Source organism: Ranitomeya variabilis, chromosome 1, assembly GCF_051348905.1.
Source record: "Ranitomeya variabilis isolate aRanVar5 chromosome 1, aRanVar5.hap1, whole genome shotgun sequence".
NCBI classification, from domain to species: domain Eukaryota; kingdom Metazoa; phylum Chordata; class Amphibia; order Anura; family Dendrobatidae; genus Ranitomeya; species Ranitomeya variabilis.
This window is the reverse complement of record NC_135232.1, coordinates 229,746,417-229,772,873: the sequence shown is the minus strand read 5'-3', so window position 1 is coordinate 229,772,873 and position 26,457 is coordinate 229,746,417. Positions and strand designations below refer to the sequence as shown.

The window sequence follows — 26,457 nt, the reverse complement described above, 5'->3', positions numbered from 1 at the left end:
CATGCAGATCTCCTCTAGAGCAGTGATGTTTTTGGCTTTTCGCTTGGCAACACGGACTTTCAACTCCCTCCAAAGGTTTTCTATAGGGTTGAGATCTGGAGACTGGCTAGGCCACTCCAGGACCTTGAAATGCTTCTTACGAAGCCACTCCTTTGTTGCCCTGGCGGTGTGCTTTGGATCATTGTCATGTTGAAAGACCCAGCCACGTTTCATCTTTAATGCCCTTGCTGATGGAAGGAGGTTTGCACTCAAAATCTCACGATACATGGCCCCATTCATTCTTTCATGTACCCGGATCAGTCGTCCTGGCCCCTTTGCAGAGAAACAGCCCCAAAGCATGATGTTTCCACCACCATGCTTTACAGTAGGTATGGTGTTTGATGGATGCAACTCAGTATTCTTTTTCCTCCAAACACGACAAGTTGTGTTTCTACCAAACAGTTCCAGTTTGGTTTCATCAGACCATAGGATATTCTCCCAAAACTCCTCTGGATCATCCAAATGCTCTCTAGCAAACTTCAGATGGGCCCGGACATGTACTGGCTTAAGCAGTGGGACACGTCTGGCACTGCAGGATCTGAGTCCATGGTGGCGTAGTGTGTTACTTATGGTAGGCCTTGTTACATTGGTCCCAGCTCTCTGCAGTTCATTCACTAGGTCCCCCCGCGTGGTTCTGGGATTTTTGCTCACCGTTCTTGTGATCATTCTGACCCCACGGGGTGGGATTTTGCGTAGAGCCCCAGATCGAGGGAGATTATCAGTGGTCTTGAATGTCTTCCATTTTCTAATTATTGCTCCCACTGTTGATTTCTTCACTCCAAGCTGGTTGGCTATTGCAGATTCAGTCTTCCCAGCCTGGTGCAGGGCTACAATTTTGTTTCTGGTGTCCTTTGACAGCTCTTTGGTCTTCACCATAGTGGAGTTTGGAGTCAGACTGTTTGAGGGTGTGCACAGGTGTCTTTTTATACTGATAACAAGTTTAAACAGGTGGCATTACTACAGGTAATGAGTGGAGGAAAGAGGAGACTCTTAAAGAAGAAGTTACAGGTCTGTGAGAGCCAGAAATCTTGATTGTTTGTTTCTGACCAAATACTTATTTTCCACCATAATATGCAAATAAAATGATAAAAAAACAGACAATGTGATTTTCTGGATTTTTTTTTCTCAGTTTGTCTCCCATAGTTGAGGTCTACCTATGATGTAAATTACAGACGCCTCTCATCTTTTTAAGTGGTGGAACTTGCACTATTGCTGACTGACTAAATACTTTTTTGCCCCACTGTATATATATATATATATATATATATATATATATATATATATATATATATATATATATATATATATATATGAAGTCATATTTACTAATAATAGCATCTATATTACAATGACAAAAATAGTAGATACCAAAATAAAAATGGATAGTGGACATAAAGAAAGCAGAAGTGCCTAGGTCTGTCCACGCTAAACATGTGTTAAGGTTAAAAATGTATATAATGTGCACCCACTGTGCAGTGAATATCATATTAAATATATCAATCAATGCTAGTCTATCTGCACAGAAACAAATATTAACCATGCCACAAGCATGCAATGAAACAAGATAAATATAGACTACAATGGTGCCTACCCCTAGAGTCAACTGGAAGAGAAAACTACATCTGAATAAAATATTACTTTTAATGATGTCCTTTTACCAATTTGAGCAGGCTAATCTGGCCACATCATGGAATAGAGGCTGCAGAGCTGAGTAAAATGTCGTTTTTATTTTTTAATTCAAAGTTTAGGTTATAATTTATGTTAAGCCCAAGGGGGCATTACCAGAGATTTGTCTCTGTGGGGGCATGTACTTCTTCCCCTCCATGAGGCTGACAAATCATATGCAGGCAGAAACATACATGGGAAAGAAGAGCATGCCCCCACAATAGCATAGAGCAGGTTTCTCAGAGTGAGGCATGTGATGACAAAAAGTCAAATCTCCTCATTGTTGAACTGAGTGTGATTACTAACACTTCTTCAGCTTTCATCACAAACAGCCATTGAGGGAGGGAGTCAGTACAGGAGAAGTAACAGCGCTGTGAGAGAAGAGCTGCTAGAAGTATTTGTGATGAGACAAAGCTTAGCTCTGCTGCACTGCCCCTGCATTTCACTGGCTGCCATGATGAAAGCTGAAGTGCATATCTGCTTTGCACTCACTACTATGTAATCACACGTATGACTATTCTATTCCCCTTACTTTGTAATCACATGTATGTCTGATGTTCTCCTGGCACTATGAAATCACACTTATGTCTGCTCTACTTCTGGCCCAATGTAATCACACACTGCTGTGCAGTAAGATCAGGAGAGCAGACTGTCTGTCATTACATGTCTCACACCGGCAAGCCTGCGCTGTTATTGTGGGGGCATGTTCCTTTTTCCCCAGTATGTTGCTGCCTGCTTATGGTTGGTCAATCACATGCAAGGGAAGAAGTACAAATCTCTGATAATGCCCTCTTGAACTTATAATAAATTATAGCTTAACCTTTACAAACTAATATATCCACAATGGAAAGGCGAAATTAAAAAATAAAGAGTACTGCATGTTTTACTCAGCTCTGCAGCTGCTCTTCTATGATCTGTCCTGTGTAACATGCTAAAACTGGTGAAAGATCTCTTTTAAATAGATCCTAAAGTTTTGCACTTGGTGTTGTGGCACATTACATGGATTGCGAGAGCAGAATTGCTCCCTGCCATTCCATACTTAGAAGGCTTTCCTCATAGAAACATGATTATGATGACGGTCCTAGATCACTATAACAGCTTCCCTACACATGCACCCTACATTAGATGTATCTACCTGTCTGGTATGCTGATTTATGTATATATATATATAAAATCCAGGGGAGGGGAGGCACTCTATCAGTCTCGTTCAGTGCTACATTTTGGCCAGGATTCATTGACTGTTTTGATAGGCATCTTTGGCAGACTGGAATGAATCTGTCTTCCCTACTGTACGGTGGCAGATCCTGTTGCTGCTGTTTTATGTGTAAACCCAGAGCAAGTGCCAGGTTGGAACCAAGTTGGGAAACACTAATGTAGGAGAAGTACAGATAGCGAAGTGGAACATGAACTGAGGGAACATTACATAACTCACTACATAAAGCTAGGAAGAACATCGGTGTGTAGAAGGATTCAAGGACATAACCATAGACCCGCCATAGCACTGATAACCACAGTGCAAGCATATTCATAACTAGAAAAAGAAGAAAATGTCCTTTTTTCCAGCCTGGGGGCTGTTTTCTAGTCATTTAAATTGTTCACTACAACAATTAGTGACCTTGCTTTTGTAAGGTAGCATTCCGAAAAAAATATATAATAAATTAATCTGTACATCAACTAGTATTCTAGGTTTTACAGAGGGGATCGTTGTTAGAACAATGGGGGTCTGACAGTTTAGACCCAACAAAAATCGGTGGTGCTCGGTATCTTGGTCCACTTTTACCGCATTTTTAAGAAAGAATTAGAATTTAAGGGGCTGCTCCCTTGAAACTTTATGGAGGCAATAGAGCAGATGAGTGTAGACATTTTTGTAAATGTTCAGCGCTTTATTTCTCAATGGGAGATGATGGTCAAATTAAAAAGACCACTGAAGCACCAAAAATTATGATGCTAAATGGTGGTCTGAAAGGGGTTATCCACTACTTAGCCAATCCTTTTTTAAATGAAGTAGACACCCTTGTAAACTAACATATACTCACCTCTTGTACTGGCGCCATTCCATTGTTTGTTGGCACTGGGTCTTCTAGGCCTCACATGACATTGTTATTCCAGATGAGCCCTGCAGCCACTTAGTGGCCACTACTAGGCTGCTGGGCTCTCATTTCTTCTCTTTGCCCGAGGTTTGTCCAAAGGAGCACAGTAGCCCAATAGCGGTCGCTGCGGGTTGCAGTGCTCACATGACATAACAATATCACGCAAGCTTGGGGGAGACTGGGCGCTGATGCTAGAGGTGTTATTTTTATTTTACAAGGGGGACAAGTATATTTTAAAAGCAGTTGTCAAGGAAGTGGAAAGCCCCTTTAAATAAACACTTAGGGTACCGTCACACAGTGCCATTTTCATCGCTACGACGGTACGATTCGTGACGTTCTAGCGATATCGTTACGATATCGCAGTGTCTGACACGCAGCAGCGATCAGGGATCCTGCTGAGAATCGTACGTTGTAGCAGATCGTTTGGAACTTTCTTTAGTCGCTTGATCACCCGCTGACATCGCTGGATCGTTGTGTGTGACACCGATCCAGCGATGTGTTCGCTTGTAACCAGGGTAAACATCGGGTAACTAAGCGCAGGGCCGCGCTTAGTAACCCGATGTTTACCCTGGTTACCAGCGTAAACGTAAAAAAAACAAACAGTACATACTCACATTCCGGTGTCTGTCCTCCGGCGTCTCAGCTTCTCTGCACTGTGAGCGCCTGCCGGCCGGAAAGCGAGCACAGCGGTGACGCGGTGACGTCACCGCTGTGCTTTCCGGCTATGGCGCTTACACAGTGCAGAGAAGCAGAACGCCGGGGGACAGACACCGGAATGTAAGTATGTACTGTTTGTTTTTTTTACGTTTACGCTGGTAACCAGGGTAAACATCGGGTTACTAAGCGCGGCCCTGCGCTTAGTAACCCGATGTTTACCCTGGTTACCCGGGGACTTCGGCATCGCTCCAGCGCTGTGATTGCAAAGTGTGACCGCAGTCTACGACGCTGGAGCGATAATCATACGACGCTGCGACGTCACGGATCGTGCCGTCGTAGCGATGAAAATGGCACTGTGTGACGGTACCCTTACTGTACTGATAATCACCAAGAAATGGATAATGACTGCACCTTTGACCACCAGGGAATGCATATTGTACTCTTGACCACAATGTTCAATTGCTTACTGTACTACTGACCCCAGAAATCGGATACCAACTGTACAACTGGCCGTTAGGTATCTAACGTTAATAATAACACTGCAAACATGATCCAGGAAGGGATTGTACTATCGGCCACCAGAAAATGGGCAACGATCAGATGCTTGATTTTCTAAGGGCCATGATGGTGTGTACTAATTTGGTCCATGTGTCACTGCTTACAATTACTATGCACTGAAACTCTGTATTACTACACTGATTTACAAATACATTCTCATGTGATGTGGCTCCTAAACTACACAATCCGCACAGACAACACAAGAAATAGTGCTGAAATCAAGTGATGGAAATGTCATTAAACTAGATTTAAATATCATATGTCTGCATTTGCCATCGTGATCACATACTTTTCATATTTTCACCTCTTGTCTTCCTGTTTCTTTGCTCTTCCCAACGACAAAGTTCAGAGAAGGTCAATGTATAAAGATGCACCCTAGCTCTTCCCAGGACATCTTATCACTGTGCAAACAATTCAGACCATATAACCTGGTCAGAAAACAATAAATACTTCTTAGTAGTACAATGGATACGCACATAATAAAGTCTATTTTTGGAATAAATTCCTTTTAAGTTTTCCAAAGAACTTCAATTGCAAAACTCTAATATAATTATTTCCCCAAAAATAAGTGAAAGACGATACTTTACATTCTGCTTTAGAAATCAGGGATTTGTACACTCATTAAATAAACTTGTTGTGCCTTAGCCCATTCTATAACATTATTATACGGCACATGAGAAGCTTGTGTAGAAAATAATGCAGCCTTACACAGCATATGGGGTTCCTACTTACTGAAGAATACCGGCCTCTCAGTGTCCCCCTAAAACAGCAAATGCTGGAGTATGTCATGTTTCTTTTTGTTATTGTTTCTGCATAAACCCATGGTAAAAAAAAACCCTTGTGTGATTCTCTCTAAACTGGAGGCAAGTAATATGAGACTATACATTTCTATAGATGCCATATTACAGATGCTATCCTTTTTTACCCAGAGAGGTGAACCCTCTACATCTTAGGTGACCATTGTTTCATTTCACATAGTTGTCCAACGAGGCTTTTAATGAGTTTGTCTGGTAATGCACAGCCCAATTTGAATATGCGCAATGTGCCGAATGTTTTGTCTTGGCCAGCTCCTCTTCAAGCTCTGTGTCCTCTAGCAATCTCCTGACACAGCACTGCAGCCTGTCAGGGAAACTTTTCCATCTGATGGAACTGTGATGGCTGCAGCCCATCTTCCGCCAATGATATCCTATAGCATTCATGTGACATAAAAAAATGTCATAAGAATGCCAGGGAACACAGCAGCTCAATGTAGAGGGTCCTCATTGGTACAGAAGGTAAGTATACTTTTTTTCTTATTTTATACGGCATTCTGAGGGCATTCAAACGTGGTTGTCCAGTAGTAGACAACCCCATTAATGTGTTGGTGAAACTCCGACCATATAGCAATCCCATTTGAAAAAGTGGGGTCAAGAGCCAACTAATCTCCACCATGACTTACCCAACTCTATGCAAAAATATCCCAAAATTAACCCTGTAAGCACCAAGGGCAAGAAATCAAGACAACTCTGCATATACCAGGATAGCGGAACAGTTCTTGTTTTGTGTAAGATTCATGTCATTTTGTTATGCAAACTTATCAAATTTGGCAAAATGTAGGAAACAAGACAACGTTAGCTCACAATGATACATTTAAACATTACAATTTTTACCATTCATTCACAATATCTCTCTGTTAATATATGCCTCTTCAGGGAGAAAGAGGACTTTAACTCTACTGCCACCTATTGGAAGTAGCAATCCTAAAGGGCAATATCAACCGGCTAACGAGCCTTGCCACATGACTTATGATAAAAACAAAACAACAATCTCAACTTGCAGACACATGTTTTCAGGATGTTGCTCCTCAGTAAGAAGCATGAGGTCTAATTTGGCTGTATGAGAGGTCTGTAACTGAAGTTTAAGGGGTAAGGTCTTTCCTTATGGAGACTGACATGCCTGACATGCAAGCATAAGGAGACTTATAGACCAGTAATGCTCCTCTGGGAGATCATGTGCTAGTTGTAACTATTCTACCCAAGAAGAGACATTACCCCTCAGTCAGAGGTTTATCATACAGCTAAATCAGATCTCATGCTTCGCACTGAAGAAAGGCAACTCACCGAAACACTTAATATTGACTTTTAGGATTGCTACTTCTAATAGGTGGCACTAGAGTTCAAGCCTTCTTCCTGAAAAGGCAATTTGCATATTTAATTTCCCAGAGGAGCATTACATGCCTATAAGTCTCCATACACTGACTGGTTAGGCATGTCACCCTCCACAAGGAGAAACGTTACCAATTAGGCATCTGTTGATATAATCATGTCCATGACATGCACACTTACAGCATTATAACTATGATACTTTTTGTGAATGATGTTGTCTATTGGATGAAATTAGTATTATAATACCGTCCTTGGTGGGACAATCCTTCTGTTGACCTGAATCTCTCGACACTTCCACACTTCCTATATTTCCTTTTTGAAATGCTAAATAGCTTGTAATTAAACAGGTTCCGTCACGAACATTGAAGGCAAATTAACCACCCGTGGGTTACACACCTATGTGAAGAACATGGGTGCTTCCATCGCAGTTACAAATGTTGAGGTATTCACCAGCTGCGGCATCAAGGTGAACAGTGACTGTAAATGTCCCACCAACATTGTGACTCCCCTTTCTCTTCTACAGGAGTTATGGAAAAAGTCAATCAAGCGTGGTCTCTGCTGTTACGTTTCAATGAAAAGCCGTTCAAGCATGTGAACCATATGTGGATCTTTCACGCAATGAAACGCAAGTGACTACTCAAAAAAGTTAGAAGAGATGCTATATTTTATCCATCAATATGGCAATATTTTATCCATTTATCATTTTAGATATTAGCATTGAGCAAATATAACAACGAATACTCATGTATACACTAGGTTTTACTAAACAACCACCTCACCAAGTTCTCCACTACTCAGCTGCCAACACAGGAGTATGATATACAGATACATTTCAGACATAAACGTCCCACATGTGCCTCTTATTAAATCACCATCTCCTTTTCATCTAGAGAATCGTGAATGTCTGTAAGATATTAACAGTAACCAGGCCTTCAGTAGAGGCTGCATAAGGTCCACTAATGGACATCATTAACTACGGTACTTTATTTGTAAATTCAGAAATGAGTTAAAACGCCTGAGTTGCTTCGTTCTGCTTAACCCCAGTAAGGGACAGACATTTGCTTCAAAGCCATGTGCAACTCAGCCTGAATATAAATAGGTATTGAAAATATCATTGAAACAGAATGTGACAGGGCTTCTTACATCTCTTGCCCAATTTAAAAAAATAAAGAAAAAAAATAAGTGCAGATTATATTTGATTCATGTCCTTTAAACGCATCTCACGTGTTATTTCCAAATGCAAAATTATGACAAATCTTATTCACATTAATGTTACATCTGGAGGCCCATTTTTCAATCAAAGAAAACAAGTCAAAATCTGAACCGGGACTTAAAGTACTTTTTAGTTTTTATGCTCTCCTTAAAGATCTGTTGTCAAGCTTATCAGTTTAAGGTAGGGACAGAGACCTTGATTGCAGTGGTAGGTCTAAATATTGGGGAATGCTCATTTACAGGAATTGTTCTGTCTAACCAGGCCAGCAAACACCACAGAATGAGCAAATTCAATGTTTTAATTTTTAAGCCATCTTAAAAATCATTGTTTTCCCCAGCACATCTTGTGTAATGTCAACTTACTGTACACTCCGCAGTATGAAAGCTACACTTCTAAAAATGCAAATCACCATAGCAAACTAGCAATGGGTGCTGGAGATTTGAGGTTTGACGCCTGTAGAATTGTGAATGCAGCTCTGGAATATAATCAATTATGGGTACATAGAAGATAATTAATGTAATGTATTTGCAAAGTTGCTCAACTTTTGAAGTCAAAATTTATGATGTTTATAACATGTCAGTTTAAATGCACATAATGGTAAGATGGCCAGAAAATAAAGATCAATTATAGCAAAAAGACAGACCATAAAATACGAAATACATAATGTCAAAGTCTATACAGTAAAACTAAACTGACATGAATCATGAGACAACAACAACATAGTTGTAGAAAAACAGCCTTCAGAGCAGAAATCATTTCCTACATGATTTATTCCTCTAAATTTAGCAAGAAAGAGGACGCCATATTGGCTCAGGAAACTCCCATATAACCATAGTATACAAAAGAACCAAAAAGGAGTACAAAAAATCCTGAATATAAAAACAAATAATTTATTCAATATAAATAAATAATACAAAGTAACAAAATACTTGTTAAATAATGACAGCCCCCAAGGAAGCCCACACGAAACATGCGTTGGGGCTGCCCTACCCCGGTGGCACCAGTGCAGATTATGGGTAAGGACTCTTATAGACATTCCTAGTAACTTGTTCTTATCTCAAAGCACTATACATCTAACTAGCGGTTGAATACCGCTGAGATTGGTATGGGTACTGGATTGCTTTTTAAATTGATTATTAGTAGTACTTTAAATTTTGGATACTATCTTTATTAAAAATTCTTTAAAAATTGCATCAGTACCCTGATATCTCTTACTAGTGACTATGTTAGGAGATGTGACAATAAGGATTGTTTCTTTTTTGTGTCCCCCCCATCCACTTCAATTTATGCTGTCCCTGGGTATTGTACTTGTGAAGTCAGCTATTTCACTTTGTCGTTATTTAACAAGTATTTTGTTACTTTGTATTATTTATTTGCATTGAATAAATTATTTGTTTTTATATTCAGGATTTTTTGTACTCCTTTTTGGTTCTTTTGTATACAACAACATAGTTGTAACCTATTAAAGAGATTAACTGGAGAGCTGTTTTCCGGTGAAGAGTTTTGGAAGGACTAGAAGAGCAGAGAGCTACAGTATGTGCTTGGCTCCTTTGTATTGTCAGAGCATTGTATAAGAAATGGAGAAACATGGAAAAAAGGTGACAGTGAAAACAGCTCAAGAAAGAGAGCAACTAGGGACAGCATCCCGAAACATGCTGAACTTAGGTGTAATCCATTAAGAGAGAGGGCCAGGCAGATTCTGAAGAGAAGGACATACCTAGTACAGAAAAGATGAAGGCATATGGCCTTGAGAGGGCACCTGGTGTACCGATATCCTAATCCATAACCGCTTTAAAGAAACAGTTAACTGCAACCATGTGACTACAGAAATTGTAATTTCAGTCTGTACATCCCAATGTCAACAGAAACATCTCAGTCTACTGCTTACTCCATATTGCTAATACAAAGAAGAAGAGGTCTGAAAAAGTGTAAACGAAACACCTCCGTGAGTAGGAGCTGATCTGCAGTTCTCAGCACACCTGAAAGAATCAGCGATGTGTTAAGTAACCAGCTGAGTTGGGCATATCCTCCCCAGGTTTAATGTTGACTACCCACCGCTGAACCGAACTGTGTTGTTTGGCTGCAGCGGGATCATCAAACTAATAACATTGCATCTCTAGTGATATAGATGTGACAAGCTCAATGATTCACTTCATTAATGATTGGGTACAGCCAAACAACAAAGATTGGGGCAGCTGTGGAGATGCAGAATTGGACCATTGGAACCACAAAGGGTAAGTAAAGCTCTGTTCTGATTGGTGAGTGTTATGGGGGTAGGACAGATATCAATCTGATATTAATGACCTATCCTATCCTAGGGTAGGTCATCAACTTGGTACGCCTGGACGACCTGTTTAACACAATATTAGTGTCACGTTGTGACTATGACGGTGGGCACCTACCTGATCCCTCGAACTAGGGGGCACCCTAGTCTATCCCTGTCCCCCGGATTATCCCTGAAGGTGGAGAGGCTGGGGTCATGTACCTTGCTATGTTACTATCTTAAACCTTATCTGTTCCCTCCCCCACCCAGGGAGGTGTAAGGCTGAAGTGAATAATTACACAAAGCAGACAGGCAAGGGTAGACAGACAGGAATTAAATATAACTACAATCATACAAATATACTCACAAAACAACAAAGTTGGTAAGGATAGGTATGAGAAACCAAATAGGAGAGGATGAGGATAAGCATGCAAACCTACTCCAAGCAGAAATATCCTGAACAACTCTCCAACCACCTACTCCAAACACTGAATTTCTCCTCCAACACCTAACCAGAAAGTAGAATTATCACTGGCAACTCCCAAATGCCAGTGACAAGCATATATATCACAGGGGAGTGGTCAACACAGAACAGCTAAGACAATTCTGGATGGAGTGCTCCAGGAGATCAACTGAACTGATTTACCCATGCCAAGACCGAGTAAGAGAAAAACATGCACTGTTTAATAGGATGGTGAAGCAGTTCTAATCAGTGCAGGATTTTGTGTGATCAGAGGCTGCAATCTTCTGGATCCTCTCTGTCAATACTTAAAAATTAGTATATAAAGGGATAAAATTAAAGGGGCTTTCCGCAATTGGATGTGTTAAAAAAATGTCCATGTGCTGAGATAATCTTATAAATGTGCCCCTGCTATGTACTGGGCAGTGGCTGTGTCTGACCACACCACATCTCCTGGACAGGGGAGGAAGCAAAAGAGTATAAAGACATTACAGCATGGAATCCTGTGCTGTAATGTCCGTATACTCTTTAGCTTACTGCTCTGGCCAGGAGATGTGATAGGATCAGACCACGTTCCTGTATGGTCAGACACAGCCATTAGGGTACCGTCACACAGTACCATTTACATCGCTACGACGGCACGATTCGTGACGTCGTAGCATCGTATGATTATCGCTCCAGCGTCGTAGACTGCGGTCACACGTTGCAATCACGGCGCTGGAGCGATGCCGAAGTCCCCGGGTAACCAGGGTAAACATCGGGTTACTAAGCGCAGGGCCGCGCTTAGTAACCCGATGTTTACCCTGGTTACCAGCGTAAACGTAAAAAAAACCAAACAGTACATACTTACATTCCGGTGTCTGTCCCCCGGCGTTCTGCTTCTCTCCACTGTGTAAGCGCCATAGCCGGAAAGCACAGCGGTGACGTCACCGCGTCACCGCTGTGCTCGCTTTCCGGCTTGCCGGCGCTCACAGTGCAGAGAAGCTGAGACGCCGGAGGACAGACACCGGAATGTGAGTATGTACTGTTTGTTTTTTTACGTTTACGCTGGTAACCACGGTAAACATCGGGTTACTAAGCGCGGCTCTGCGCTTAGTTACCCGATGTTTACCCTGGTTACAAGCGAACACATCGCTAGATCGCTGTCACACACAACGATCCAGTGATGTCAGCGGGTGATGAAGCGACGAAAGAAAGTTCCAAACGATCTGCTACGACGTACGATTCTCAGCAGGATCCCTGATCGCTGCTGCTTGTCAGACACTGCGATATCGTATGGATATCGCTAGAACGTCACGAATCGTACCGTCATAGCGATCAAAATGGTACTGTGTGACGGTACCCTTACACAGAACATAGCAGGAGCACATTTATAAGATTATCTCAGCACATGGACATTTTTTTCAAACACATCCAATTGTGGAAGTTATTATTATTCAAAGATTTATTGATTAAAATGTTGATTAAAATTAACTTTGTTTGTGGGAAAATTCCTTTAAATCAGCCCAAAGGACGGTTATGTTTCTCTCCTACAAAAGGTTGAACAGGAAGGAAGTGTTCCAAGGAAATGTTTTTATTTAAAGGGCCACTGTCACCCCCTCCAGCCGTTATAAACTAAAAGAGCCACCTTGTGCAGCAGTAATGCTGCATTCTGACAAGGTGGCTCTTTTAGTTAGTGGTGCATGTATTCCCAAAATAAAGCGTTTTATAACTTCTCCAAAATACCTGTCTTTCGCCAGGGAGGCAGGTCCTCACCCCCCTGCTTGAAACGCCACACTGCCGTCACTCAAATCTTCAGGGGCGCTGGGCGCCGCCCCCTCCGCACTGTTTTCGCATGAAATCCGGCGCCTGCGCTGTGTAGTACTGTCTGGTGCAGGCGCAGTGAGCTTTGGCCGTCTGACGTCACAGCCAGGCTTGCAGACTTCACCTGTGCGGCCGCCCTGCTTGTGAATCCCAGCCCCGCAGTGTGTTATGCATTATGCAGAGTGCAGGGCTGGGATTCACAAGCAGGGCGGCCGCACAGGCGCAGTCTGCAAGCCTGGCTGTGACGTCAGACGGCCAGAGCTCACTGCGCCTGCACCAGACAGTACTACACAGCGCAGGCGCCGGATTTCATGCGAAAACAACGCGGAGGGGGCGGTGCCCGGCGCCCCTGAAGATTTGAGTGACGGCAGTGTGGCGTTTCAAGCAGGGGGGTGAGGACCTGCCTCCCTGGCGAAAGACAGGTATTTTGGAGAAGTTATAAAACGCTTTATTTTGGGAATACATGCACCACTAACTAAAAGAGCCACCTTGTTAGAATGCAGCATTACTGCTGCACAAGGTGGCTCTTTTAGTTTATAACGGCTGGAGGGGGGTGACAGTGGCCCTTTAAAGAAGCACTAGGACAGGATCTCTATTTTGAGATATTTATGTAGTTCCCTTTTCTGTGGCTCCAATCTATGGGTGTACTCTTTACTACAGGTGTTGATGTTTCCTGGTACTAACCTTGTCAGGCTACAAATATGCTTTAGCACTTTTTCTAGCCGCAGTAATTATTTACAAACTATTAACACTAAGCTCCTGACATTCTTCTCACTTAAGTTCTGGACAAATATACAAGAGATACAAATCTGTTTCTCATCAATACAAGAAATAGCAGCATATGTATGGCTGTAACAGAAGACACATTCTGGTCAGAAGCATCCGAATTACTAGTTTAATACATTACAGAAAGAAGTTACGATTAAGAAAAAAACTGAAGGATCAGTAAACCGCTTATTTTTTACATTAAAACCTCAAGTGCATTCTATGGCGAATATTTAACCCCACCCTACGATCATTAACATGCTCTAATAGGGTGTAAACACAATGGATACAAGCTGAAAATCCATGAACAAGTTATCACAAGACGTGTCCTTAGAATATGGGAATAGAAGAATGCAACAGCAGTCAAATAAACAGTTTAGCTAAGAAAGCTAGAATAAAGTACATACCACTTTCCCCTCTCTGGTCTCCTTCTTGTAGGCATATCCTGGGTATTGTGTTGGTGTAATGCTGCCCTCTGCTTTGCTCTCAGTAATGCCAGGAGAGAAAGAATAAAAAGGAGGACTGGGGCTTGGTGGGAGGCCAGAATCCGGACTATCCAATAACCCTTCCCGATTCTTGTCCTTTAAACTGTCTTCCATCCCTTGCAAATTCAGATGTCCTACCATGTCTGGCAGAGCCTTGGTCAACTCCCAGGAAAACCTGATCCAATTTCTGTTTATTTCTTCCACACGATGGATTCACAGATCAGACACAATTCTGAGATCTCGCAGACCACCCTAAGATCAGGCCCTAGGTTAAGAATAAATTAATATTAAAAACCAAGATACTTTATCAATCATATAATTGTTTACATATATTTGTCAGATCTACAAGAGTCATGGACCTCTGTAAAGCTATACCGTAGTGCTGGCTCAGTAGGAGAGGTAGTAGTGTAACAATGTGGCTCTATTCTTCTATAAGCTACATGTTGTTTTGCAACCAAATAATTCTGCTCCTACCATGAATTAAAAGCTTCCCGAAAAGGCATTTAGGAAACAGTTCAAAGTCAAAGAATTCCTCTTATTTGAATTCTTCTATCCCAAAGCAGTGTGATGTTCTGATGGCACCACCAGGGAAGAACGTGTGCTTTCAGAGATGACTTTCTAATCCGTTTAGCAAATATACAATCACTACATGCCATATATCTTTATTCTGGTTTCTGGTATTTGTAGAATCCCTGTTTAGCGCCAGTGCCGGAAGCCCTACAGGGCCTGAAATTGAGGTGGAAGCTCAGAGCTCAGAAGAACAAGTTATATATTGTCCTGCTCTATGGTCAAAAGTCATCTGCAGTTAAAGCACATCTTTACTCAAAAATGAAACTTTACACTGTACAGAGAATTCTTCTTCTGATGTTAACCAGTTATGCTCTTGGCCACACATTCACATTCTTGCATCTGAGTTCAGGAAGTTGACACTTTGCAACAATCATTTTTGACTCTATGGATCTACTACAATTTTGTCACTTAGACTTTGTGGAAACACATAAACCCTGCTCTTTTCCATTTCATAACTCTTCCCCCTTCTGCATCTAGGATTTAAATTAGTAGAAATCAGATCACTGCATTGTTTTGGGTTTTAATACAGCATCATGAAGGATAACGCCCCCGGAGATTTACAGCAGTAAAGGGAGAACCACTTTAACACTGTCATGTACATCATGTGTCACATATAGTAAATATCAATACTATAAGTTTGGTCTATGAATACATATGACCATAGAAATGGATCAATATTCATTCTGCCTTAATGTAGAATTGCAGTTTCTACTTTACACAAAGTACTAATATTGCTTGCCTTTTTAAGTCGTTGGGGGAAGATTTGTTAAAACAAGTACCAATGAAAAATCTTCTAGTAGATTTGCCACTCTCATCTTTAATAGGACTTTTGTAAAAATACTCTATACTATAAGTAATCCAACTCTCTTGGACTCATTTTGATAAATTTTAACCATGCCAAACATGCATCAGCTCCTAATCCGAAGCACGTACCAATTTTAGGAGGCGCTGGAAACTTGGCCCCTAAAACCCTAATTTTATAGAGTACCATGAAGGTGTTAAATGTCTTGATCAGGAGTAAGCAGGCCCTAGGTGATGCATACAAGCAGATCAGAATTGCAGGGCAACACTTGTTATGTATTATCTTAGGGTCCCACTCTTTGTGAGGCTTCTACATGGTCTGGTCAGCCATTGAAGGCAGTGAAGAGGCACCAGCAGCTTCCTCTGACAATAACCGATAATATCCACAGGTTGCAGAAAGGTGAATGTGCAGACGCGTCCTTCCATAACTTTCCTAATATATCAAAATGGTGAGTAGCGGTAGATGGCCATTTTTTGAAAAATAAAAACCTTTTGCATTACTCTGATAGACATCGTGAGAAACTCAAGAGTTTTTCTTTTCCTAGCTGCTCATCGTACTCCACTCACCTTGGTTACCTTGAGTTATGAGTAAAGTTAAGGATGAGCACATTTTTATTTTATCCATTAATTGGACAAATCCTTTAAAGGGAACCTGTAACATGAAAAAACACTATAGACCTGCAGTTATGGGGTCAATCTACAGATTAGAGCCGATGTCAGTCAGGGTCGGGGGAGCGGTTACAGCAGCCGCACTCTATGCACAGAGTGGTGACTGAACCCGTGCCGGCACCTCCCTGTGACTAAAACTCGATCGCTGTTTGGGGGAATAAAGTTTATTTCCTTCCAGCAGGGGCAGTCTTAGTGTTGGCACCGGGCTTTTTACCTGCAAATTGACCCCATATCTGCAAATTAATAGCGTTTTTCCACGTTACAGATTCTCTTCAAGTAATGTTTTAAGAATGAGCGATTTGGTCCTCGTTCAGGTAAAAATGTAATTTCCTCCTTCTTTGTGATGTGTCATCTTACAAAGGTAAAAGGATGGTTACAGTGCATATTCTTTTGCATACACAGTAATGTGACAGAAGTCTACACAGCGCATGTTTGTTCTGTGTAGTGAGGATGGGAAAACTGCGCATGCGCAGAGTCGCCGCGCAGAGAGGTAGTGGTTACTATACACAGACAGAGGCAAGTGAAGGTCTCCTAAAGGACGTTCTAGTAGTAAACAGCTGATAATAGCATTGTGGCATATGTTATTTTGGGTTTTTAGTAATAAGAAACAATGCTTTACCCAAGATTCAGTATTTGTGGAAATTTTACTGATTTAACAAACAAGACACTATAAGGCCATGTTCACACAGTCAGTATTTGGTCAGTATTTTACATCAGTATTTGTAAGTCAAAATCAGGAGTGGGTGATAAATCCAGAAGTGGTGACGTGTTTCTATTACACATTTCCTCTGATTGTTTTATTTCTAGTTTTCGCTTATAAATACTCATGTAAAAAACTCACTAAATACTCAACGTGTGCACGTCGCCTTGACATTACACTTCCACGATGAGCTTTTGGTGCAGCAAAAACAAAACGTCTTACAGTTCCAGCAAAGTGGATGGGATTTATAGAAATCTCATTCCCACTATGCTTATATTTTACTCAGCGTAAGCTGACCTGCGGTGCGTGCTTCAAATTTGCAGCATTTCAATTTCTCTTGCAGGTACACTAAGTTTTTTGGTGTGGATTTTCCCCATAGACTTGCATTAGGTACAAAAAATCGTTGGAAACGCATGAAAAACGCATGTAATCCGCACCAACAGTGGCATGTAAAAATTACTGCTATTGTGAACTGTTAAGAAAGTTGAAGATGAAATGATCTCTAAAAGGACTAAAGTTAAAGAAGACACATTTCTTTTGTATTTTAGGCTCAAAAAATAAATACACATTGTCATTTTTCACATTTTAAAAATTACAAAAAGGAAATGGGCCCATGCAAACGTTTGGGCACCTTTGGAGATTTGTGTGCTCAGATAACTTTGACCAAGGTTTCAGACCTTAATTAGCCTGTTAGGTTTATGCCTTGTTCACGATCATCGTTAGGAAAAGCCAAGTGATGCAAATTTCGGAGCTTTATAAAAATCCAGCCTCCTCTAACCTTGTGCCAAACAACAGCAGCCATGGGTTCTACTAAGCAGCTGCCTAGCACTCTGAAAATGAAAATGCTGGAGTCCCACAAAGCAGGAGAAGGCTATGAGAAGATAGCAAATGTTTTCAAGTTGCCCTTTCCTCAGTTTGAAACGTAATTGAGAAATGGCCATTAACATGAACAGTTGAGATCAAGATAAGGTCTGGAAGACCAAGCAAAACATCAGTGAGAGCTGCTCATAGGATTGCAAGGAAGGCAAAACCAGAACCCCTGCTTGACTGCAAAAGACCTTCAGAAACATTTAGCAGACTCTGGAGTTGTGGTACACTGTTCTACTATTCAGAGACACCTGTACAAATATAGCCTTCATGGAAGAGTCATCAGAAGCAAACCTCTCCTGCATCCTCACGATAAAATTCAGCATCAGAGGCATACAAAAGAACATCTAAACAAGTCTGATGCATTTTAGAAACAAGTCCTGCAGACCAATGACGTTAAAATAGAACTCTTTGGCCACAATGATCAATGGTATTTGTGGAGAAAAATGGGCAAAGAATTTCAGGAAAAGAACATCTCGCTAACCTTTAAACATGGGATTGGATAAATCATGCTTTGGAGTTATGTTGCAGCCAATGGCATGGGGAACATTTCCCGGGTAGAGGAAAGAATGGATTCTATGAAATTTTAAAAATTCTTGATGTAAACATAACACCATCCATAAAAAAGCTGAATTTAAAAAGAGGATGGCTTCTACAAATGGATAACGATCACACACATCAAAATCCACAATAGACTACCTCAAAGGGTGCCAGTTGAAGGTTTTACAATGGACCTCACAGTCCCCTGATCTGAACATCAGTGAAAATCTATGGCTAAACATCAAAATAGCAGTGCAGGCATGACAACCCAGGAATGTCACAGAACTGGAAGAATTTTCCAAGGAAGAATGGATGAAAATTCCTCAAACAAGAATTTAAAGGGCCACTGTCACCCCCCCCCAGGCGTTATAAACTAAAAGAGCCACCTTGTGCAGCAGTAATGCTGCAGTCTAACAAGGTGGCTCTTTTAGTTTTTGATTAAGTTATTACCGCAATAAAACGTTTTAAAAATTGGCCAAACGTACCAGCGATTGTACCGGGAGGCGGTCCGAAGCGTCCTCTATGAATCTTCAAACTGCCGTCACTCTTCTCTTCAGGGCCGATGGTACCCGCCCCCTTCGCGTTGTTGCTTCAAATCCGGCGCCTGCGCTGTGCGTGCCTGCCTGGGGCCTGCGCAGTCTTCTTTGGCCGTCATCACTCACACGCAGGGTGCCTGACTGCGTCTGTGCGGGCAGTGCGGCCGCCCTGTTACTGAATCCCCGCCCCGCACTGTGTTATTCATTATGCACACTGCGGGGCTGGCATTCCTGGGCATGCGCACTGCACTGCGCTGTTCAGGCCCTCCCCCAGCTCGGACGTTCTCCCTTGTCTGACGTTGCCCCTGCTCCCCCGCCTTCCGGCATTATTTTCGGCTGCCAGATTCCAAAATCTGGTGAGGATTAGTGTATATGGCGGCAAGCTGCTGTGTGCTTTGTCTCTCTCTATGTGTTTGTATGTTTTAATGCAAATGCATATTTACACCAGCAGCAATGTAAATTAGGTACTTGTGTGGGTGGCCATAAATTACAAAGCACTGATGATCAATACTGTTTTTTGGGTGAGCATTATAGGTTTACATTGCGTTCGGGCAATACGTTTTGCGAATATAGCTAGCGTATTGCACCAGCGCAATGTCTTTAGCGGGATTGCTTTTGCCGATCCCGCTATCGCAGATCCACAATCTGCGCTAGCGAGGAACGGAGCTGGGACGCTGAAAGCAGCATCTGAGGTCCGACTGAAAATAACGGCACATCGCAAGGGCGTGCCTAAAAAATGGCATGCGCTAGCGATGCGATCCAGATCCTAAACACATTGCCGTCAATGGGTGCGCTAACGGACCCGTTGCATGGCGTAACTTGCGACAATCACGCCATGCAGCGTACTCCTTTAGCGTTAACCCATTAACGCTTAGTGAACCTATTCGTAACGCATTGAACATCAGTAAAGGAGGAGGGGTCTGCATTATACCACATCAAAGAACAATAAACGTTGAGGGGTGACCATTATTACACCGTACTGCAGATCAATGCACGGTCAGGGGTCTGCATTATTATACCGCACTGATCATCAATAAACGGTGAGGGGGATCATTATTCCGCACTATAGATCTATAAACGGTCATGGTGGAGCATTGAGTGGAGCACTTAAATACGTGGCACTGAAATACGTGGCACTGAAATACGTGACACGTGGCACTGAAATACGTGGCACGTGGCACTGAAATACGTGGCACGTGGCACTGAAATACGTGGCACTGAAATACGTGGCACTGAAATACGTGGCACGTGGCACTGAAATACGTGGCACTGAAATACGTGGCACTGAAATACGTGACACGTGGCACTGAAATACGTGGCACGTGGCACTGAAATACGTGGCACTGAAATACGTGGCACGTGGCACTGAAATACGTGGCACGTGGCACTGAAATACGTGGCACTGAAATACGTGACACGTGGCACTGAAATACGTGGCACGTGGCACTGAAATACGTGGCACGTGGCACTGAAATACGTGGCACTGAAATACGTGGCACTGAAATACGTGGCACGTGGCACTGAAATACGTGGCACTGAAATACGTGGCACTGAAATACGTGACACGTGGCACTGAAATACGTGGCACGTGGCACTGAAATACGTGGCACTGAAATACGTGGCACGTGGCACTGAAATACGTGGCACGTGGCACTGAAATACGTGGCACTGAAATACGTGGCACTGAAATACGTGGCACGTGGCACTGAAATACGTGGCACTGAAATACGTGACACGTGGCACTGAAATACGTGGCACGTGGCACTGAAATACGTGGCACGTGGCACTGAAATACGTGGCACGTGGCACTGAAATACGTGGCACGTGGCACTGAAATACGTGGCACGTGGCACTGAAATACGTGACACATGGCACTGAAATACGTGGCACTGAAATACGTGGCACGTGGCACTGAAATACGTGGCACGTGGCACTGAAATACGTGGCACGTGGCACTGAAATACGTGGCACGTGGCACTGAAATACGTGGCACGTGGCACTGAAATACGTGACACATGGCACTGAAATACGTGGCACTGAAATACGTGACACGTGGCACTGAAATACGTGGCACTGAAATACGTGGCACGTGGCACTGAAATACGTGGCACTGAAATACGTGGCACGTGGCACTGACGTGGCACGTGGCACTCAGTGCCACGTATTTCAGTGCCACGTGTCACGTATTTCAGTGCCACGTATTTCAGTGCCACGTGCCACGTATTTCAGTGCCACGTGCCACGTATTTCAGTGCCACGTATTTCAGTGCCACGTGCCACGTATTTCAGTGCCACGTATTGCAGTGCCACGTGCCACGTATTTCAGTGCCACGTATTTCAGTGCCACGTATTTCAGTGCCACGTGCCACGTATTTCAGTGCCACGTGCCACGTATTTCAGTGCCACGTATTTCAGTGCCACGTGCCACGTATTTCTGTGCCACGTGCCACGTATTTCAGTGCCACGTGCCACGTATTTCAGTGCCACGTATTTCAGTGCCACGTGCCACGTATTTCAGTGCCACGTGTCACGTATTTCAGTGCCACGTATTTCAGTGCCACGTGCCACGTATTTCAGTGCCACGTGCCACGTATTTCAGTGCCACGTATTTCAGTGCCACGTGCCACGTATTTCAGTGCCACGTGCCACGTATTTCAGTGCCACGTATTTCAGTGCCACGTATTTCAGTGCCACGTGCCACGTATTTCAGTGCCACGTGCCACGTATTTCAGTGCCACGTATTTCAGTGCCACGTGCCACGTATTTCTGTGCCACGTGCCACGTATTTCAGTGCCACGTGCCACGTATTTCAGTGCCACGTATTTCAGTGCCACGTGCCACGTATTTCAGTGCCACGTGTCACGTATTTCAGTGCCACGTATTTCAGTGCCACGTATTTCAGTGCCACGTGCCACGTATTTCAGTGCCACGTGTCACGTATTTCAGTGCCACGTATTTCAGTGCCACGTATTTCAGTGCCACGTGCCACGTATTTCAGTGCCACGTATTTCAGTGCCACGTATTTCAATGCCACGTGCCACGTATTTCAGTGCCACGTATTTCAGTGCCACGTATTTCAGTGCCACGTGTCACGTATTTCAGTGCCACGTATTTCAGTGCCACGTATTTAAGTGCTCCACTCAATGCTCCACCATGACCGTTTATACATCTATAGTGCGGAATAATGATCCCCCTCACCGTTTATTGATGATCAGTGCGGTATAATAATGCAGACCCCTGACCGTGCATTGATCTGCAGTACGGTGTAATAATGGTCACCCCTCAACGTTTATTGTTCTTTGATGTGGTATAATGCAGACCCCTCCTCCTTTACTGATGTTCAATGCGTTACGAATAGGTTCACTAAGCGTTAATGGCGTGATTGTCGCAAGTTACGCCATGCAACGGGTCCGTTAGCGCACCCATTGGCGGCAATGTGTTTAGGATCTGGATCGCATCGCTAGCGCATGCCATTTTTTAGGCACGCCCTTGCGATGTGCCGTTATTTTCAGTCGGACCTCAGATGCTGCTTTCAGCGTCCCAGCTCCGTTCCTCGCTAGCGCAGATTGTGGATCTGCGATAGCGGGATCGGCAAAAGCAATCCCGCTAAAGACATTGCGCTGGTGCAATACGCTAGCTATATTCGCAAAACGTATTGCCCGAACGCAATGTAAACCTATAATGCTCACCCAAAAAACAGTATTGATCATCAGTGCTTTGTAATTTATGGCCACCCACACAAGTACCTAATTTTCATTGCTGCTGGTGTAAATATGCATTTGCATTAAAACATACAAACACATAGAGAGAGACAAAGCACACAGCAGCTTGCCGCCATATACACTAATCCTCACCAGATTTTGGAATCTGGCAGCCGAAAATAATGCCGGAAGGCGGGGGAGCAGGGGCAACGTCAGACAAGGGAGAACGTCCGAGCTGGGGGAGGGCCTGAACAGCGCAGTGCAGTGCGCATGCCCAGGAATGCCAGCCCCGCAGTGTGCATAATGAATAACACAGTGCGGGGCGGGGATTCAGTAACAGGGCGGCCGCACTGCCCGCACAGACGCAGTCAGGCACCCTGCGTGTGAGTGATGACGGCCAAAGAAGACTGCGCAGGCCCCAGGCAGGCACGCACAGCGCAGGCGCCGGATTTGAAGCAACAACGCGAAGGGGGCGGGTACCATCGGCCCTGAAGAGAAGAGTGACGGCAGTTTGAAGATTCATAGAGGACGCTTCGGACCGCCTCCCGGTACAATCGCTGGTACGTTTGGCCAATTTTTAAAACGTTTTATTGCGGTAATAACTTAATCAAAAACTAAAAGAGCCACCTTGTTAGACTGCAGCATTACTGCTGCACAAGGTGGCTCTTTTAGTTTATAACGCCTGGGGGGGGGTGACAGTGGCCCTTTAAAGACTCTTGTCTGGCTACAAAAAGCATTTACAAGCTGTAATATTTTCAAAAGGGGAGCAATTGCCTATTTTGCATTTTGTAATTTTTAAAATGTAAAAAAATGACTATATATTTTTGCCTAAAATACAAAGGAAATGTGTCATCTTTAACTTTAGGCCTTTTAGAGATAATTTCATCTTCAACTTATTTAACTGTTCACAATAATAGTCATTTTGACCTTAGGTGCCCAAACTTTTACATGTCACTTTAAGTATATCAATAACATTTTATCAAAGCCAAATATCATAAACAAGCCAGAAAGTATCAAAAACTATGCAGCTTTATTTAAAACATGACACACCAAAAAGAGAGAAAAATATGATAAAATCGCATGTTAAAAAAAGCGCACAAAACACAATTAAAAACTGCAAGCAACTTAATTGAAATAATAGGTGCAGAAATTCTGCAGCATTAAATAATCACCAAAAGCTCATCATGGGAACGTAGGCTTAAAATCACTGCAAAGTGGAACTGTACTCTCTTCAATTGTTGAACATACGGTAACTATGACTACTGACCCATTACTAATAACACCAATTTTAACAGATCCCTTTTACGGGCTAACAATACAGGTATAAAAAGGGTGTTAAGAGGCTTACTGTAAATAGCCCTTATAAAAAGTATTATTATAATACTTATTTTTTATAAGGGTTATTTACAGTAAGCCAGATCCTTTTTACCCAGTTTCGCAATACACTGAAGTACCAGTGCCCATTTACATTTATGAATGCATTTTTAAAGGGAATGTGTCATCAGAAAAGATCTATTGTTTAAATCACGTTATTGTTTTAAATGTATTTTTTTTATATAACTTAAGTCACTGTATTATTTTCCATATCACAGTTTTTATTAAAACCAAAATAATAAATCTTGTAATTTTCATACTGGCCACTGAGGCTTTTTTAGACACTAACATTTATGATATACACATGTACATTAGCAGCACTGACCAGACTCTGACCTTATGTTTTTTTTCAAGTGTTTAATAAGCGTGTGCAAACATCATTGTGAAGGAATGAGTGAGCAGGGTCAGCTGTAACATCACCTGTTGTGATTGGTGGATCATTTGTAAGCTGTACACAGAGGTGTTATCTGTAAGTGCAATCCTACCTCTGATGAACATGAGTCTGCTGAAAACTCTTCTTCACAGGACAGGAATTATGAGTCTAAAAAGCCCTGGAGGTCATTGGGAAAATTGCAAGATTACTAATTTTGTTTTCAATAAAAATAATACAAATATTAAAATACATGCAACACAAAAACGTAAACGATTTAAACACGCTGTCATTTTCTGATGACACCTTCCTTTTTCTGACAGTTTGTAGATAAGTAAAATGACATATGACAATGTATAATGGTTGTGCCAAATAAACTTACAGGTATGACCGTCATGAGGGACTGTAAGGAACAGAAGCGTTTATACCAAGTTGTGCTGTTTTTGTACATTTGTAACAATTTGTCATTTTTTAAAATTTTTCTGCCATTCTTTATAATATGTAAAAGTAGTATAAATTGAAAAAGTGGTAAATAAATCTGCTCCTTTCCATAATGTAGTTGTCATTACCAACTGGATTGTGCTCTATGACTGTACAAGATGAGTAGGACTCATTCCGCAGGTGCTCCATGTCTTCGACCCAGGTGATCCAGTAGCGGGCCAGTAAGAGGTTAACGTGGGAGAACATCTCTAGGACCCGTAACCTGAGCTTGTGCAATGTTAGGGAAGCAGTGTACTGTAAACATAGGTAGACCAAATGGGAATTCCAGCGCGGGATCAATGCCCCCATTCTACTCTTTCACACAAACTGCCTTTACACTGCATCAATTCAAACCATATGAAAAAGAATATCATTGTATCCATTACTTAACTCATTCCCTCCCGCACCCAGCAGGAAAATAGGGGTTCGGGGCTACAGTGCCCATCCATAGAGGACAAAAGTGTGAAGAAGAGACGTGTCCTAAAGAAAGCAGCCCTGCAGAGGTGACATTCTGGAAAGGGGTAGTACTAACAGTGGGGCGACTTGGTAAGTGGCATTACCAGTTTCAAAAATGATTCCTACCCTCCTGAATTCATGGCATTGAGAAAGGGCAGGAATCCCTCTGATCGCTGGTACATGACAGGTCTGATTGGCATGTCTACTGGAAAGCCCCTTTAATTCTGTGGTTTCCTTTACACCTGGTACCAGGTGGTGTCTATATCTCTGCTTCTACTATTATATCCTGTAATACATGTAATCCTGGATCTATAATGTTACATCAGGAACATATACAATAACTCCCTTTAACTCTCCCCTTGCCACAACACAGCCCATCTCATCTTAAAGAGAAATCGATTTCACACTCACTTGGAAAGAGTGGAACATCACAGACCCCTATTTGCAATGTAGCAGAGCTGACTTTGTTGCTATAGCTCATCCCTTACACGCATGTGTAATTTTTTACATGGGACTGCTGGAAACCAGCTATCACAAGTCACTTCTAATGCAGCACACACTCAGCTCTGCTAAATCAGGCTACAGAATACTATACACAGCATTGTGGAGAAGGAAGCATGACTGGCACAGGCAGCAGAGAGGGTGCAGGGCACTTACTGGGCTCCGGCTGCTCCTCCAGGTGGCAGAGATCCTTCAGGGGTCGGTGCAGGCAGCAGAGAGCTGGAGGAGAGTGCTCCCTGGAGCTGCTGCTCTCAGATCTGGAGGGAATCCAGCCTCCACTCCAGGCTGCCCTGCTGAGGGAGGGACAGAGGTGGAGGCAGCACAGCTGATCTGCAAATGTCACCAGCACAGACCACCAACGTCCTCTGCCCAGGTTCAGTGAGAGCACTCCCTCTCGTGCCACAGCAAGGCTGGCCAGTGCCAGTGATTGGGGTCTCACCCAGCTGGGCCTGGAGCCCTCTGACCCAGGAAACAACTGGATTTTTCAGGCTGACTTCTTTCCAGCCCACTTCTATTGTTCTGCCATTGTCCACTACTAACTATAAAGTCAGATTTTTCTTTACAATGCAGAATTTCTCCACTTATAGACACCTCTAATTTTAGCCTTCAGGACTCAACGATTTTTTATTTTTTTTAATCTTGCCTATATATATATATTTTTTCATTTTACTTCCATCAATGTAGGCGTATGAACGAGGGCTCGTATTTCTCTGGATCAGTTGTATTTTCAAGTGGTACATACATCATATTG

The 26,457-nt window shown here is 42.7% G+C and overlaps 1 protein-coding gene across 2 annotated transcripts in view; it reads right to left on the bottom strand.

Annotated features, from left to right (window-relative positions):
• RFLNA (refilin A) overlaps positions 1–26,102 on the bottom strand; it is a 50,591-nt gene extending 24,489 nt beyond the window's left edge. The window contains exons 1-3 of one of the 2 annotated variants that reach the window (XM_077293231.1): positions 25,863–25,941; positions 24,385–24,450; positions 14,065–14,407 (exon numbers count right to left, since the gene is read on the bottom strand). In XM_077293231.1, coding sequence (XP_077149346.1) covers positions 14,065–14,283 — 219 coding nt within the window. In that variant the 5' untranslated portion in view covers positions 14,284–14,407; positions 24,385–24,450; positions 25,863–25,941. Of the gene's footprint in view, positions 1–14,064; positions 14,408–24,384; positions 24,451–25,862 lie in introns of both variants that reach the window. The other variant, XM_077293230.1, reaches the window with a different exon arrangement.
• Between the last annotated feature and the right edge of the window lie 355 nt (positions 26,103–26,457).